This window comes from Eptatretus burgeri, chromosome 13 (genome assembly GCF_056783735.1).
Source record: "Eptatretus burgeri isolate ZD-2024b chromosome 13, Ebu_testis_v1, whole genome shotgun sequence".
NCBI classification, from domain to species: Eukaryota; Metazoa; Chordata; class Myxini; order Myxiniformes; family Myxinidae; genus Eptatretus; species Eptatretus burgeri.
Window position 1 is genome coordinate 45,621,949 of NC_140973.1, and position 18,835 is coordinate 45,640,783.

Consider the following 18,835-nt stretch of genomic DNA (forward strand, 5'->3'; position numbering starts at 1 on the left):
AGCCCACTACCAACCCTTTACGTGAAGCAAGATGGAGATTCAATTAAAGAAAAGACGAAGCGAAACGGGAAAACAGTTCAACATAATGCACATTTATTCCGCGGCACACGGAGAGCACACAAATACAGCCAAACAGAATGCACATAAAGCAAATGTAACAAAAGAAACAATGACGCAGAGATACTACCGAATAAGACCGACACACGGCAACACTTAACAGTTTTACTTCACCAGACCGGCGCCACACACACACACGTTTGCACAGAAACAAAAGAAAAGGCCACTCTCAAAGACAAGGAGGCAGAGGGGGCCTGTGGGCCAATATTTGCGCGGGACCTGAAAGAGCGGTCAGGTCCGCGAGACCGGGTGGATCCTATCCGTGTCTTTGTGATGAGCCGCAAATGTGGCAGCGCGGCGGTGCCCCGACTTCGTGCTCCTTCGCAGGTTTCGTTGGCACCGCTTGGAGTGGGGTGGGAACGGGGCCCCCTTTTCACACTATCTCAGCGCGGGGGAAAAAGGGGGGGGGAATTGTTGATGCTCTGGGGAAAGAGTATAGCTGGCTTGCTTGGGTCCCGTGACGAGCGATTCCACCGCGACCTCGTCGCTGACCGCCGTCTTCCTTGCCTCGGACCCGAGCTCCTCGGACTCTTCCCCCAATTCTCCTTAGCCGACTGCCGAAAACCACCGGGACGCCCTCGCCTCCCGACTCCCGACTCTACTCCGTGCTCCGCGCTCCAACCCGACTCTGCCCAAAACTCTCTCCGCTTTTATGCCACTCTCCGCTCTTCCAAAACCGACTCTGCCCAAAGCTCTCTTCGCTTTTCTGCTACTCTCCGCTCTTCCAAACTGACTCTGCCCAGATTCGCCTTGCGCTCGGCACTTTATAGGCCGTCAGGAGAACCCGTATGCAAATTTCCAGATCAGAACGAGCTCGGGGGCGGAGCCACGCTCGCACATTGGACGGAGAAAAAGGGGCGTGAATCTCCCCTGATCCTAGAATTTGCATATCTCGATTCCACACAGACGTGCATGGGAGCAGGGCCAAACCGCCCCGCGATTGCTGATTGGACGGATCAGAAGTGGGCGTGTAGCATTCCTGATCCGAATTCTCCTCGGAAAGGCCACATTTTGCACTCGCGGCTCGGCGCATACCTTGTACGAGCCCAGGACAGCCTGACGCTCGGTGCTCACAGGTGGTGCGGGAATGGCCGCAGAAGGAGAGAGGTGAAGGTGGTGGAGGGTTTATGGTGGTGGTTTATGGCCATGGTGCCGTTTGGAATGGCGGTGATGCGATGTTTGCAGGAGCGAGTTGTGAAGGTAAAGATCGTGGCTGTTGGCGTTGTTGTTGTTGTGTGATGGTTGGAGCGTGGTTGGTTCAAAATAAAGATAGAACAGAAAAACGGCTGTCTCAAAGCGTCGCAGCCCGAATGAATCACATTTCTTCCCTCTAAACAACGGATTTGGGGCTAACTACACATGTACTTACAGAGATATCTCACCTACGGGACCTGAATGGTGGTTTGCGAATTTCCACAACCGCAACAATATATACCACCATCAATAGCACCCGTTGCTTCACTGACGGGAATACTAGGGGGGTGGCGGGAAAGCAGCCAATGGTCATGTGATGGGTTGAATAAAATTTGGCTCTGAAATTTAGAAAACACGCTAATACAGCGAACGACTCGGAAATCGGGTGTTATCAAATATATTTTGCATTGAACTCACAAAGAGAAACCATAGAGCCTTTGTAAAGCACACTCGAGTCAAAAAAATAACCAATTGCTTTAGAAATGGTCAGGAGGACAAAAGAAAATGTGATCTCTTGTACGTTGCTGAGGTCAAAAGTTAAAACCTCCATCAGATATGGTATGAAACTTTGCCACCATGGCACCCGTAACCAAGCATGCCGGTATGCACACACCCACGGAGAGTCTAGTATATGCTGATGTGTTGTCATTTGGGGAATCGTCAAAATTTTGGGTTAATTTTTGACAACCTAATTTTTTTAGTGACTATGGACCATAAACTTATCAAAAATTCAGGTTGACATTTTTTTGGCAGCCATCTTGGATTACTGGCCACCATCTTGAAATTTGCTCTATAAAAACACATTACTGCCCATATCTCGACCAATAATAGTTGAATTTTGATGATGTTCATTTCTAAATATGTATAATTACACACTGGCCACATTGAACTCCAACTACATTACCTTAATCATGATGTTGAGTCACCAACTTAAAAATTATATCACTTTTAGTCTGTTGTGGGATTCCAGAATCATGTCATCAGACTCTTCAGATGAATCAGGCTCCTTGTCTTTTCTCAGGATATCTTCTAAGAGATTTCTCTTTGGGCATTTCGCTGGCATCTGTTTCTTTCGTTTCTGACTTTCTGTAGCATCCAGCCTGATTTGTTCCTTGATTGGGGTGTCTGTTAGAATTCTTGTGGCACCTTTTTTACGGCCTCCAAATGTATTCTTTCGTGGTCCTGCTACTTTAAATGGACGGACATCTTCGGGCGAGAAAGGAGGTCTGACAGACTTCTCAGCATCTTGTGTTTCTGTGGTGTGAGATGTTGATGGTAATACGGTTTCACTGAAGGTCTCCCTCGGGAGTGTATTTTCAACATCTGCTGTATGTGTGGCTGAAGCTGTTGGGTTTGGGCGGTCTGTTACACTGGATGGCAAGAAGTGTTCCTCTCCAAACGTGTTGCGATCAAATGGGTATATTCCCGTCACCTGAAATCCAGCCTTGATGTTGCTTGGGGTCATGGCCTTTGGAAATGCATAGCTCACAATGCTGGGTATGTCGTATATGGTCATTGTCTTTCCCTTGTGTTGCATTAACCAACTGTCGCAACCACTGTTGTAGAACTTCTTGAAAGGAAAGTACACACTGCGATCTAGGGGTTGAAGCTTGTGAGAGCAGTGGGGAGGAAACGATAGCATAATTACTCCATTTTCTTTTGCATAATCCAGTACAGCTAGACTGATATGCGATTCATGGTTGTCCAGCAGTATCAAAGCTGGATGTTCAGGTGTGGGGCGGACATGACTGACAAAATGCTGTAAGAAAACTAGAAAGTTGGGACCAGTCATCCATCCAGATGGGTGTGCTGCACCTATGCATCCTTCGGGTCCATCCCCAATAAAGTGATCCTTGAAGTTGACACGGGGAAATATAAACATTGGTGGTATGGAATTGCCAAGTGCACTGACCCCACAGCATACAGTGACAAGAGCTCCACGTTCTGCAGGGGTCATAGCACCAACTTGTTTTACACCCTTCCCTGCAATAACTTTGCTTGGTTTCTGCACTGTTGTGCAGTCTGTTTCATCAATATTCCAAATGTCCTTACACTGAATTTTATGCCTTGTCATCACTGTCTCCAAATTGTCAAAGAACGACTTAACATTGTGTTGGTTAAAACTTGTTGCCCGACTGAGGGATGTTGCCTCTGGAGTTCTGATGGAGATTTTTGTGTGTCGCTTTAGAAAACCGGACAGCCAATCTGGTCCAGCTGATCTGTTTTCCTTCCAATTCTCAGGCATGTTCTTATTATTTTTGAGTGCAAATTCATATGCCAAACTTCTAAGCTCTTTTGGTGCAAGGCAATAGTACAGTTGTGATGCTTTCAAAATGTAGGAAACAAGCATCTCTTCTTCAACACTGTCAAACACTTGCTTCCCATTCCAGTATCCAACACGAACATCTGGAAACTCGCCTGCATTTTCAGTGTTCATTCCCTTCAGTTTGAGACAGTATCGTCGCAAAGTAACATGTGGAATGTCAAACTCTTTGGCAACAGTTCTACATGGTATCTTGCTGTCTATCACCTGTCTTGCAGCACGAATCATTACATCTGGAGCAGTACTGGCATTCTGTGTTTTTCTTGTATACTTTCGTACCATCTTGATTACATCAGGTCATCCACACACTGACACAACAAGTTATAGTCTGGACAAATGTAAATGTGATCACAGCGTGTCAGTGGTTCTACAATTCTCATGAAATTTTTGGCACATTCCAGAACAGACAGTGGATAATCATCTGGCCCATTAATCTGATTAGAAAGGATGTAGATCAAAGCTTCCTTGCATTTTGCACCAAAGTAAGTATGGCTGCCAATCAAGTTAATCATCAGGAAGATGATACTGGTTTGACATTCATCATCAGGTTCTGAATAGAATAGTTTAGTGAGGGAAATTCGAATGTAGTTGGTCTCAACACTGGTCCCACACTTTCTTCTTATTCCACTCTCTCGGTTCAATAGTTGTGGATAAATATTGCCATTTGACACGCTCCAATGAAAACCATCCACAAGCATTCTGAAAGAAAAAGCAAAAAGCTTCAGGAAGAATTATATACATTATCAGACTATAAAAGGTGTCTGGGGCTAGTTGGAACATGTTCCAACTTGTCCCAGTTGAATTGTTTCAATTAGCCCCAGCTGCTCATTTACATTTCATCATGGCTGATTAACAAACCGATTGCATATGGAGTCTGAAGACAACCACACTTAGTAAGATCTATCGATGTTCTTGCCACATGTGATAACTGACAAATACTGCAATGTGAAGCTTCAGTTACAGAACAAGATGTTTTGCATGCTTAAAATTTACTGAGTAATGGAAAAATCAACAAACCTCATCTGGTGTTCTTGTCTAGTGGCCTTCTTCACATGGAACAAAATGGCTGAAAGGGCACGTAAGACAGGAAGTGTGATAGGCTGAAATGGAAGAGATGTAGCAAACGATTTTATTGGTAGATGCAATGTTTCAACCTACCCCATGTTCCATCTAGCCCCGGTCTCCCCTAAGGGTTGAATTAGCAATTTTTCCTTATATGAAGAAATTTAAAGTGCGAAAACAGTTATTCATCTGAATCAGTTTCTTGATCTGACATGCAGTCCTGTTGGGTATTCATACAGCTCTCTGGATTGGCTTCACACTTGCACAATTCTGTGCACTCTAAATTGTTTTGCTTGCAAGAACAACGAGCATTACACAAACTTTTGCTGTAACCACACCTCACCAATTCTGTAACTGATTCAGGGGCTGGAGGCATTTTGGACAGAATTGGTTTCAGTTCACTGGTAGATTCTCGATACCATCCAAGCTTTTGTTGGGTCAAGACGACAGGGCTTTGGAACAAATACTTCCTGCCACACATGGCACTGTAGATGAGCTCGGCGAATGTGTTCCACCATGTTCTTCCATGTTATTCTTCACTGCGCAAGCTATCTGTGAAACACGCTGAAGTGTGTGCTGGTATGACACTCCTGCACCAGCATGGGATACAGCATCAATAATCTTCTTACTCTGCATGGCATGATAGTAATACAGGGACATGCCCAATGTCAGAGGAGTTTCAGTGCCACTGCGAAACACAGAGGAATCTGATTTGGGTTTGTATGTAACCTGTCTGTGTGATCTGTAAGCTTGCATCATCTGCTGTGATATGTTACTGCATGAATGTCTGATACTTTCAGACCGTACATTTGACTGGGCCGTGCTCTGTCCTTGAATTATCCAACCCAACAATAAACTTAACTCTTCAGGAACAATAGTTTCACCAACCAAGGAACCTTTAAATTTCAAGCTATTATTCTGTTCTATTGTTCTCCGTATGATTTTTGCAGTAGTAAACATTGCTTGTACATCTTGTCTTTCAGTTTTGTTTGCAGCATTATCTGCAGCAGCCTCACGTGCCTTACTTGAGTAAATTAGTGATGGTTTAGTGCGGTCACATGGGTGTGTGAATTCCACATCATCGATATTCTTTTCAATAATTTCCTTCATTGCAGCACGAGTGGTAGTTCTGTGTAAACCATACATCATCATCATACTGTCATAATCTTGTTGTACTTTATCAATGCCTATATATTCACCAGAGCTGAGCTTATCTGCAAGGCAACTGTAAAACTCAATTTCTGCAGCCAAGAAATTTACAGAATCATCTGAATCCTTTTGGTCTTTTTCTGCAACTGGTTGCTTGACCAGGTTGTATTTTTTTCCACTGATTTGCCAGGCAGGTATTATGATACATCAAATCTCTAGAAAGTGGGTCCTTTGAATTTATCAATTCACTGTAGTTCACCTTCCACTCATCATTGTTGCATTTTTGCACAATCACTGCCATTTTTTCACCAACATTTTGACTTTGACATCTGTATTATTACCCTGACAAAAGAAGCACTCAGCTTTATTGAACTTCCTTATTTGGGAACGTGTGCATCGTACTGGTGGAGAAGAAGATTATGTAGAGCTACAAGATATAGGGCGACCTCTCTTTCGCTTTAGCTGGGTAGAGTCCTGTATAGCGAGGGCTGTTTCATACCGCCTGTTCGATCTTCCAATGTCTGTGACGTTAGTAGTTTCTGCATAGCATGGAGCATGCCACTTCGCATGTTGGTCCTTTAGCTGTTCTGCAGTTATATCACCCAGACGGTTATGAATTCCAAGGAATTCCAGTTCACCTAAATCAGCCCTACGATGGACAGAATGCAGAAATTTTTCATATGATGAATATTTTGGGTGTTGTCTCAACAAATCACTGCTATGTTTTTGACATTTAATGCACGGTTTATAGTTTGTATTGGTGCGTGATCTTTTTGTAGGTGGCTCTCCCATCTTTCTTCAGGCTGTTGTAGCTATATTCTGAAAAAAAGCAGAAACAAATATTTAATAAATATTAAACGTGATAATAGGTATTTATGGGAAAATAGTCAAATTAGGTCATGACAACAGCTATGAAATATCAAAAAAGAACATAATAAAATTTCATTATTTTGGCTGCTGCTATAAGCTAAAAAATGACAATTATTTCCATCACCAGTATTATTATTGTACATCACCAGTAGTAGACAGTATTATTGACAATTTCCTTGTCAAGTTTTATATTTAGACCTTTATGAAGTATGACAAATGATTGCTAGCCCTCTAAAACATACATTTAGACACTAATATCATGTAAATACCTCTATCAGAGGTAAAGATATGGTTGGAAATGTGTTTTACCCTCGCCAATTTCAAGATGGCCGCCAATAATCCAAGATGGTGGCCAAAAATATGCCAACCAGAATTTTTGATAAATTTATGGTCCATCGTCACTAAAAAATTAGGTTGGCAAAAATTAACCCAAAATTTTCACGATATTACACAACAGCATATACTAGTCCCTCTCCAGATCCAAATATACCCATATATGTACCTCTACATTGTAGCAACTCCCGACTGCACGTCCTGATTGGGACACGAACTGTACCACTATCGACTGGAGGGCGCTTGGCAAGTGGCTTAAGCACTGAAGAAAGCGCTCCAATTAAATGGTTGATAAGGAACGGCTGGCTTGGCAAATGATAGCATGTTGATTAGATCAGTTTGGTCATGGCACATTCCCGCAAAAAAACTAAACATCACCGATTTCTGAACGTTTTCAGATTTCACTCCAGATTTTTGAGTTATTTAGTCCACATGATCCAATCCTCAAAACTCAAATAATATTTGTATTATATACTTTAATTAGTCGGTGAGAGTAGATCATGGAAAATCGCATCATATAATGCATGAAATCGCTCCAAGCTCCTAATTTGAAAACTACAGCACTTACAAAAACAATGTTTCAGCGATTCGTAGTTATGTTTATCAGGCATTCGATGATGTCGGTGAGGAAAGTGAAAAAAACAACATTTTGAGCACTTTGTCATTAATAAACAGTTGGGGCCTGTTATATTCAAGGCATGATTGAGCAGGCCGAACAAAATGGCGAACTAAGACCCCGGTGAGAGTGAGGCGTCCGAGGATGTGCCTGATAAAGGATGTAATTAAATAAGGGCGTTAATTATCTTCAAAAGGGGTGTTTTAATTTATTCAAACACAATTTTCACTCTTGCACTCCCTTGGAATTCCCTCATTATGCATGCAAAGTTTCAGGCTGTTCGGTTTCATTGTTGTGGTGTGATGGAGGAGACATACACACTGACTGACACACACACACACGCGCGTGCGCACACACACACACAGACATTTAATATTGTAGATTTAATATGTATCTGTGGGAAAATTATGTGCCCAGACCAGGAATCTAACCCAGGTCCTCTGGTGAACCGGACCAGAGCACCTTGGTTCGATTCCTGGTCTGGGCACATAATTTTCCCACACATACATATTATGTCTGTTTGCCTGTTTATTTATAATTGTATTATCGATTTATTTATTTATTTTTTGAGCAAGGGCCCTTTGATGGCCCGGGCCCTCTGTCGGTGCCCAAATGCCTGACTGCTGAGTCCACCCCTGGTTGTAGTAGGTGTCGACCCGTTGGTCAGTGTGAGGGTCGGCGCTGGTGCTGCGTGAAGAAAAGCAAGTTTCAAGCGATCTATGGAGACTGTATCTCAACGACCATTAATATAAGAGTAGGAAGGTCTTATTGGAGCATTGTAGAGCTTTGTAAAGTCCGTCATGAGGTTGCTGCAAGGGTTTATGGACAGCGTAACATTGTATGAATATGCGGGTGCACGTAGAAAATTCCTGAGGAATAAAAAAAACAAGTGTGACAAATGTGTACATGTAGGTGTTGCCCTGAGGCCCTGCATGGCCGAACAAAGTTGGTTGACATAGTTAGTGGTGTCGGGTAAGGTGTCCTTTCTCCAGGAAGGTGAAGCAGTGTAGCATCCAAGGTGGTCTGTTAGAGCAGCTCAAGTACCAAGCAGGACGGATCACTATTGGTACGACATTGGTCGAGTGCCTGGAGTTGTCATGCGCTTTCAGGAAAGATTTGAGTTGGTGATGGAAATGCTCCACCATACCATTCGCTGCTGGATCATAAGCTGTGGTTCACCCAGGAGTTTAGTCAGCTCGTGAAATGGAGCCAATTTGAACTCACTTCCCTGATAATGATTGTTGATGGAACACCAAAATGTGGGTCCCCCTGATGGTAGGTGAGGAGATGTCAGCTATTGGTATCACCTCCAGCCACTCGGTGAAGTGGTCAACACAAGTCAGTCAATATCGGGTGCAGTTTGAAGGTGGTAGGGGACCAACAAGATCCACACAGACCCTGTTAAAATGCCTATTTGGTGTTGAATAGCCGCCGAGTGGTGCGACACTATGACATTGGATCTTGGAGCGTTGACTTTGAAATCATTCCTTAGCCCAAGGATGCACGTCGTCATTGATGCGTGGCCAGACATAGCGCGTGACGATGAGTCGCTGGGTTGCTCGAATACCTGGATGCACGCATGAGTGAAAAAAGCGGCATTTTGAAGTGTCGATGACTACAACACAATGCCACAGGAATGAAAGGGCATGACAGTGCCGTTGACATATCACACACGAGGTTAGTGTTTGTCCTTGGGACTGGTAACTCGCGAAATGGAAGTGAACCGGTTGCAGCGGTACCTCGCGAAATCCGTGTCCTCACATTGTGCTGCTGCAGGTGCATTGAAATTGATGGTCAATGTGCTGGTAGAGGACAATGATAATACCTCGATTAGAGCGTCCACCACTGAGCTAAAAATATATATATATAAAAAATTGTATACACTGTCGAGGCTCATATGAGAGCTAACACACACAAATGCACAACAAGAGGAGCAGGAGAGGGAAGGAAAAAACAGTGGGGGACAGAGACATGAGGAGTTCTGTGGAAGGGAGAGGGATGGGGTAAACAAGATGGGCACAATAGCAGCTTTCAGGTCCTTCCACGACAGGGACCTTCAGAAAGGAAAGCAGGGAATTTGAAGGAGGTGGGTTTGGGGTGGATAAGCGGGGGTAGAAAAGATCATGGTTTTGGATGGGGGAAGATAAAAGATGGTGGTGAACAGCTGTTTGGAAGACCTGGAGGGAAGAGTGGAATTGAAGAGAATGTGGGAGCTTGTAAAAAGGTGGGGAAAAAAAAACGAGAAATGAAAGAGTGAAGGTGAGCAGTGATTCTTGATTGTGGTAGTTTTACCAGAAGGGGATTGTTGGCAGACCTTGAGCGCCCTGCAGAAATATGGGGGGGGCCAGGGGGGGTAGGATGTATCTCAGACAGAGCAGGAAGAGCGAGGCCAGAGAGGAGATGGTAGAAGACAGAAAGACTCCCGACCGGCCTCTGGTGAGGGTGAGAGACCCAAAGACGCAGCCTCATCATGTGAGATACCAATGATCCTAAATGCCTTGGTTTCAAGAACGTGAAGCTGAGAAAGGTGGGAGATGGGAGCACCAGCCCAGAGGGGAGAGCAGTACTCCAACAGGCTGCGGATAAAAGCTTTATATGTGGTCAGGAGCTCAGGTGGGCCAAGGAAGGACTTTGCATGACAGAGGATGCCAAGTCGGTGACTGGCTTTGGAGGACAGCTTCGAAATGTGGCTTTCCCAGGAAAGATCATGGCAGATAGTGAGGCCCAAAAGTTTGAATGAAAGGACTTCTTCAAGAGGATTGTTGAGAAAGTATATGAGTGGGTTTTCCAGATGGTCCTTTTGGAGAGATATCGTAAGAGTGTGAGATTTGTCAGGATTGAAAGACGTGTTTCATGTGTTGGACCGGCTTGTGATTTTATCCAGATCTTCAGAGAGTGAAGAAGCTGCTGCTTGCCGATCTGAGGGATGACAGATGGTACAGCAGAGGGTGGAGTTATCAGCAAAGAGATAAAGAGGATTTTACAGAGAGTCGGATCGATCATTGATGAAAACCAGAAAAAGAACAGGGCCCAGAACACTGCATTGAGGAACACTAGCCTGGACAGGAAGAGGGGATGAGAGAACTCCATTTCGGGCCACACGTTGACTGCGACAGGAAAGGAAGCCTGTGAGCCATGAGTGGAGATGTCCTTGGATACCATAGTAATAGAGTTTGGTGAGCAGGGCAGGATGCGAGACCGTATCAAAGACACGCGATATGTCTCGGGAGATGGCTCTGATTTCATGTCTGGCATTGAGTTCCTCCATCCATTGTTTGGAAAGCAGAAACAGCATATCCAAGGTTGAGTGACCTGGTCTGAATCCAAATTGATGATCGGAAATCAAGCCATTGGTGAAGAGGAAGGATTTGATGTCGGAAGCAATGATGAATTCCATTACCTTGCTGATGATTGGGAGAAGGCTGATTGGTCTGTTGTTGCACCTTTTTTATGTAGCGCGGTAATATTTGCTGATTTCCAAGCAGATGGCAGATGACCTTGAGCAAATGAAAGGGTGAATAAAACAGAGAGAGGGTGAGCAAGAGCAGCGGAGCAGGTTTTTAGGACACGTGGGCTGATGCCGTCTGGACCGGTTGCAGAATCTGTGTCGAGGTTTGAAAGCAAGCTCTCCACCTTGTCAGGAGAAAAGGATACAGAGTCCAGGGACAGTTGGGTGTGACTGGGTAAGGTGGGTACAGAAAGCAATGGGTTTGGGACACAAGATTTAGAAGATAACACAGAGATTAGGCTTTCAGCCTTTTGACGTGCAGTGTCAGCTGTGTGGCCATTTGAGGTGAGGGAGGTGATGGAGGGGGTACATACATCAGAAACGGACTTAACGATACGCCACCAGGATTTGGAGTAGGGAGACAGGTTTGAGAGTTCACACTTGAGATTAGTAGGGAGACGGGTTTAGGAGTTCAGACTTGAGATGAGGGGTGGGAGAGAGGGGGAAGGGTTTGGAGGGAGAGTGATGGGTGGGTAGCGGTGGAGAGGCAGAGGAGTGAGAGAGGAGAGAGCGGGGAGGGGAAAAGGGATTCCGACAGATGAGACGTCCAGTTTAACATCCATCCGAGAGATGGCACACACGATGATTAATCACCCTGCCTGTTAAACACTGGGATGACAGTTTATAGCTGGGTCTGGATTCAAACCCAAACTAAGCAGCTTAGAGTGAGCATGTGTACCTTTCTGCTTTCCTGCCGTGATGTGAAGATTCATTACTTCATAACAACTGAAAACATTTTTTACTCTTTGTGATCATATGATTGATATTGCCTTCCTATCTCCGGTATAGAACCACGGTATCGCCATTGAAGCTTGAAGAACGCACGCCAAGTGGCTTCACCAAGCACTCCACGAAACATTTGAAGAAACTTTTAAAAACGAAACGTTTAATTTTTATTTGTATTTATCTTTGCCAAAGTGATGGGTCATATAATGGAAGATAGGACAAAAAGGGGAAACGTCGTGGAAAATAAAATTTCACATTTTCAGAGAGCCAGCCCCCCACCATCTGTTGCACCCCAGAACTACACATGGTCAACGCACGTCAGTGGCCCGTGAACTTTGTTCAAGTCGATCAATTTCGTGTCCAGCAACAGTGTGAATACTGTAGAGCAGGGTCTATTTTAACGTGCAGTAAACCCCTACTTGTGCAGTTCTAAATCCAATTTTGTGCAGTTCTAAAATTTAGAATAAAAACTCCAATGTCATATAAAGAAACACGAAGTCAATGCATGACCATGATACTGAAAAGCAAAAGTACCTTTATTTACTGTTTATTTGACAAGAAGTATATTTTTAATTTTACAAACACAAATGTATGCTGATTAGTACTTTTTTTAAAATTTTTGTCAAATACTAAGATGGTTAAAACTTAAAACACTGTGTTTATATGACTAGATATATATATATATATATATATATATATATATATATATATATATATATATATATATATATATATATAAATATTTTTTTTTTTAGTATATTAGATATATATTAGACTAGATATATATTTTCTAATTTTAGAGACTCCAGTGAGTCATCCTGTGTTGTGTAACTTGTCAAAGGATACAAAGGAACTTAAAATCTTTATAATGTTAAAAAAAAAAATAGCCATTACAAATGCTTCTCGGACTCAGAGAATCTCAAACACTGGGCCATGGCACCTGCCTCAAAGATTTGTGCAGTTCTAAAATTTCCTTAAAATAAATCCTGCTGTAGAGCGCTCGCCAAGTGGCTGAAAGGTCGCATGACACTCAAAACTTTCTGGTTATTTATATATTAACTTGACCTTCCTCATGAAGAAATCACCCATGTTTCTTTTTAAAATAAAAAATGCGATAATTAGACCAATATTTCGAACATTTCTGGTGCTTTTCACAATTTGCTGTGCCCCACCCCTCAAAAAAGTTGACTTCAGCGAACCACAGCGTTGACGTCATCTGCAGAATCTCGCACAGAGTGGATTGACTCGATGTCGCACACCATATAAAGTACGTACAAATGTATTGTACACATGTGTTTGCTATCTCACTGATCGTCTTAATTCCTGTGATTGTTTCGTGGAAAAGAAATTATGCTTCTGAGCCGTGAATGCACAACAATCACGAGGCAATTATTTATCCCTTTACTACCTTGTCGTAGTCGTGTACAAATCCAATACATGTATGCACAATAAAGGGCTATACCATGTACACAAAATATAAAATGTGACTGTTTAACCTTTCCATTAAAAAAAAAAATTACAGGGACCTACAAGTAAAATACTAACCATTAATATTGCATCATTTCAAGGCGCAAGGAGATAATTTTAAAATCAAACAATGTGAAAAGCCTGCACCCACATTTTGCAGCTTATTGAATTGTTCGTTGAAACCAGCCTGCTGGGATAGGTACGATTCCACATACATGCAAGCCAGGTATGGCTGCAATCGACATACATGGGTTTATTCTAAAGTGAAGGTACTGCTTCCATTGGCTTCCTATTCAGTAACAATTAGCCAAAATGCTGCAATAAATGAACAGGGAAAAATATGTTGGCACAACTATGAAAGACAAATTTATCTGTCCTATTACACGGCCTCATGGCCTCGGGACTCTTACACATTGACTTGTACATTGTGTGCATGCTAATACAAGTTACTTGTCAACTCTAGAGTCTAGACTAGTCCGATGAATCCGTCGTCCGTCCGACTAGTCCGATAAATCCGTCGTCCGTCCGACTAGTCCGATAAATCTGACGTGCTGTAGCTTTCTTTTATTATTCTCTTTCTTCATTGTTTTCTACTGGTGCTACATGACGACAGTAGGAATAAAATAAATAAAAATACAACAGAACGTCAGATTTATCGGACTACTCTAGACAACTGTGTCACAAGGCGTGTTCTGCACACAAGTTTTCATCGTATCCGGACAGCGAGATTGCTTCGTTTTATGCGCAGAGAGATACGGCCGATGACATGCGCCGGCCTTGCTTGTGATTAATTTGCCGCGGAGCAACATGCCCGCTGCGCTGCGCTGGTCACGTCACGTCACTAAAATATTTCTGATATTGAGCAGTATGCAAGTACAATTTACATTATTGAATTACAAATAGGATTTAGTCTAACCAGTTGTTATTGCCAAGTCTTCCTTCGATGTCCTCCCGATCATCATGACCGCCGGGAATTTCATCGCCAGTTTCCTCTGCTTGTCCTGCTTCGGGCTCGAACTGGTACGGCCGTATTTCATTTCCAGCTGTCTGAACTTCACCTCCCGCGATGACGTTATCCGATAATTCTCCATGTGATTCAGACCAAAATCCTTCATGTCTCTCACACTCACTGTTGCTCTCAGACAAATCAAAGTCCATGTCATCCATGATTCAAAACCAACTGTTTGATTTTTTTTAAAGCAGAAATGAACGAAGCTATTGAGTCGATCAATCGAATGTGTAAACACACAGGGAGCCAATACAATCACGTAGACCACCAACCCGAGTAATTTGTCGTCCTGCTTTGTAAACAGTAAACAGCCTTTGTCGTCCTGCAGTTGACGTCATGTGGGTTATACCCCTTTCAGTAGAATTTTTAGGGGCGTTCCCGAAGAGGTTTGTTTTTTTAATTTTACATTTTACAGAACGAGTATTGTGAAAAAAACATTGTCAGATCTGAAATCAAGATGAAAAACTCCTATAGGACATATATAATATATATATATGTGTATATATATATATATATATATATATATATATATATATATATATGTATGTATGCAATTTCAGTACTTTTGGGTGTCATGGGACCTTTAAGCACTCAAGAAAGCACTCCAACAAAACGATTGATAATAAACGGCTCGCTTGGTAAGCGATTAGCAATTACCGAACTGGCATATTAAACATACATCTCCCAGAGATGCTCAAAATGTTAAATATGTCATAATTGGACAAATGAACACTTTTATAGGAGTCAGAACTGCTGCTAAGTTCGCTTCTGGAGCTTAAATTTTGTAATTCAGCTTAGTTTAGAAGGTTCTCGAGGTTATTGCATGTGCAGAAATGATATAAAGCCACGAACACTGGCGTCTCCTGGTGTTTATAAGCATTGCAATATACCCAGCGATTCGTAGCGATGATGAACATGCATTCGATAATATGAGTGAGGAAAGTCGAAAAACAAAAATTTATCATTAACAAGTCATTGCGGCCTGTTCCAAGGCAAGGTATGGTTGAGCAGGCCAAAAAACATGGTGGCTTCAAACCCCAGCGAGGTTACGTAGGATACGCCTTAAGACCCCAGGGAGAGCAAGGTGGCTGAGGATGCACCTGATAAGGGATATAATTAAATAAGGCCGTTTATTATTTTCAAAGGGGGTGTTTTAATTAACCCAAACACCAAATTTTCACTCTTACACTCCCTTGAAGTTCCCTTATGCAAAGTTTCAGAATGCTAGGTTTCATGGTTTTGGAGTTATGGAAGAGACAGAGACACTGACGCGCACGCGCGCACACACACACACACACACACACACACACACACACACACACACACACACACACACACACACACACACACACACACACACACACACACACACACACACACTGACATTTATTAGAATAGATGTACAGTACTTGTGTATACATGTATAGGTGTGGATGGGTGGGGTGTGTGTGTGTGTGTGTGCCTGTGTGTGCCTGTGTGTGTGTGCGTGCGTGTGTTATGTTTGGCTTCCTTCTTCGAACTATGGTGCAGCAATTGGTCTTTATTTTGATTTTGTTGATTTGTGTGCAGAGGACGAAGTGGTTGTAATGGCCGCTGGAGAAGAGGATGCGATGTTTGGCAGTGGATGTATCATTAATCACTCTGTTGTCCAAGTGCTCCAGGAATGCAAGATGAAACATTAGGTTTGGTGAGGTGGCCGAGCCAAGATTTTTTTTAAAATAAACACCATTCTCCAGAACTACAGGTACTTAAACCTTCCAGAGACTTCATTTAATCACTTGCATCCTTTTTGTCCATGTTTGTCAATTTGTCATTTCATTCTTCACAATATCATGATGAGAATTTAATAATTCCGAATGTGAAAAGAATGACTAATTAGAATGAATACATCAAGCAGGTGAGGTCTCTCCCTGATTCATACAATCAATGTCACTCATGAAGGGAACTACAGCCATTAACCCTTGGTGTTTGCTGCATGACTTCATTACTGCACATCATGTGTGACTTAATTAATGCACAAACACATTTCCACTCCAACGTTATGTTGACTAAATATTCTTCAGAAACATCTCCAGCCTGAGCTGTGGCCACAGTCTCTTCTTCCTCATCAACTCAAAGACTTGGTCAATCACAAATCCCCTTTGTTTTTTTTTTGTTTTTCCAAAAGCCTTCACCACTACCAGCTCACCAAACCTACCTGCAGAATCCATTAGAACGACTTCAATCAAGTTCTCCCTCAAATACTGCACTAAATTACCTTTGCGGTTATAGTTATTTGAAATGGCTCTCCTCTTTGCTATGCTTGAAGGATGTTTTCCACAAGTATCTTCCCATGGTTCTCTAACAATGGCTTTACATTTCACTCCAGCACCCAAACCTCTACTCTTGAATTGTGCCTCGGATAAACAGTCTCTTTACTACCGATGCTGATTTACACTTCCAAATCGATACATTGGACTCAAACTTGACAATGTTGAGAAAATTGTATCGGAGATACAAAATGAAAATACTCTTCCCAAAACTCAGTGTGAAATCATTGATTTGTATGAAGACCTTTTGAACAACCAAGACCCAGCAGACGAGTTTAACCTTAGAGACCCTCAAAACGAATTGTACCTTGATGACCCAGCATACGAGCTCAACCTTGGAGACGAACAAAATTCGGTAAAATCAGGAAAAGTGTTCTGCCGAGATGGCTCACAATGTGAGACCTACCTTGGAGACTTACAAAATTAAGGAAAATCAGGAAGAGTTCTACCTTGGAGACTCAAAAAGCAAGTTCTATTTTGGAGACTACTTATGGGTTCTACCGTGGAGACTTTTGGATTTCTAAACTTATTGATGTCATCCTTCGTTGGATGGTGCTTGATGAGAGGTAAGTTAAATTGATTAAAAAATTAATCAAGTAACATTATTGAATTTGCTATAAAATAAGTAATGTGATTATTTATTATTTTTCAGCAATATTAAGAAAGTGCTGGGAAGACCTGGGAATTCTTTAGACATATTCATGATTTATCTCCCCTTTCTACTTGAAATCGTTGTGGAAAGTCCTTCCTTGGCACACCTGAGCTTCTAACCACTTACAAAGCTTTCATCCGCAGTCTGATGGAGTACTGCTCCTGCCTTTGGGGTGGTGCTCCTGCCTCACACCAAGCTCGACTTCATGCTGTGGAAACCAAGGCTTTTAGGATCATTGGTATCGCCTGCGATGAAGCTGAGTCTTTCGGTCTCTCACTCTCTCTCACCGCAGGCAGGTCAGTGGTCTTTCTGTCTTCTACCGTCTCCTCTCTGGCCTCGCCCCTGCCTGTTCTGTCTGTGCTCGGTCCCACACTTATTTCTGCAGGTTGCTCAAGGTCTGCCAAAAACCCCATTCTGCTGAAACTACAAAAATCAAGAATCACTGCTCATTTTCACTCTTTCATTCCTCTTTCTGTCCCACCCCTGGAACAAACTCCCACACTCTCTTCATTCCCACTCTTCCCTCCAGGTCTTCAAAACAGCTGTTTACCACCATCTCATAACTTCCCCCATCCAAAACCACGATCATTTCTACCCCCGCTAATCCACCCTAAACCCACCTCCTTTAAATTACCTGCTTTCCTTCCTGAAAATCCCTGAAGTGTCCATCTTGTTTACCCTGTAAACCAAACCCAATCCCTCTCCCTGCCACAGATATCCTATTGTCTTTGTTCCCCACTATTTTGTGCTTCCCTCTCCCACCCTGTTATATGTTTCTGTGTATTTGCTCTTACATGAGCCTCGACATAGTTTACAAAAAATAATGATAATAAAGACATACAGTGCCCAAAGAAAATCTACATCCCCTTTCAAATATTTTACCATTTGTTGCCTTATATCCTGGAATTAAATTGCATTAAATCAAACTTTTTCCACCTTTATTTACACATCGTAACACACAACTTCAAAGTGAAAAACAAATTCTACAAATTTCAGAAAATTAATTAAAAATGCAAAACTAGAATATCTTGGTTGGATAAGTGTCCACCCCCCCTTATAATAGCAATTGTAAATTCGCTCAGGTGTAACTAATTACCTTCAAAATCACACAAAAAGTTAATTGGCCTTCACCTGTGCTAAATTGTTGTGATTCTAATCATTTAAGAATAAAATCAGTTGTTACTGGAGGATTCCTCTGCTGGGTAGTGCATTTCACAGCAAAGACTCAACCATAAGCACCAAGGAGCTTTCAAAAGACCTCTGAGATTTAACGTTGTGGAAAGGTACAGATCAGGGGATGGGTATATAAATATTTCAAAGGCCTTGAATATCTCTTGGAGTGCAGCCAAGCCAATCATTAAGAAGTGGAAGGTGTTTGGTATCACAAAAACTGGGCCTAGATTAGGCCATCTCTCCAAACTGGATGACCAAGCAAGGAGGAAACTGATCAGAGAGGCCAACAAGAGGCCAATGGCAACTTTGAAAGAGCAACATGCCTTG

At 42.6% G+C, this 18,835-nt stretch overlaps 1 protein-coding gene across 4 annotated transcripts in view; it reads right to left on the bottom strand.

Annotated features, from left to right (window-relative positions):
* The window catches only part of LOC147014365 (uncharacterized), a 29,804-nt gene continuing 10,969 nt past the window's right edge, over positions 1-18,835 (bottom strand). For 2 of the 4 annotated variants that reach the window (XM_085852284.1, XM_085852285.1), the window contains 2 exons: positions 4,652-4,734; positions 1-4,333 (listed from right to left, as the gene is read on the bottom strand). In XM_085852284.1, the coding sequence (XP_085708410.1) occupies positions 2,249-3,916 (1,668 nt within the window). In that variant the 5' untranslated portion in view covers positions 3,917-4,333; positions 4,652-4,734 and the 3' untranslated portion in view covers positions 1-2,248. Of the gene's footprint in view, positions 4,334-4,651; positions 6,665-18,835 lie in introns of all 4 variants that reach the window. The other 2 variants (XM_085852282.1, XM_085852283.1) reach the window with 2 other exon arrangements.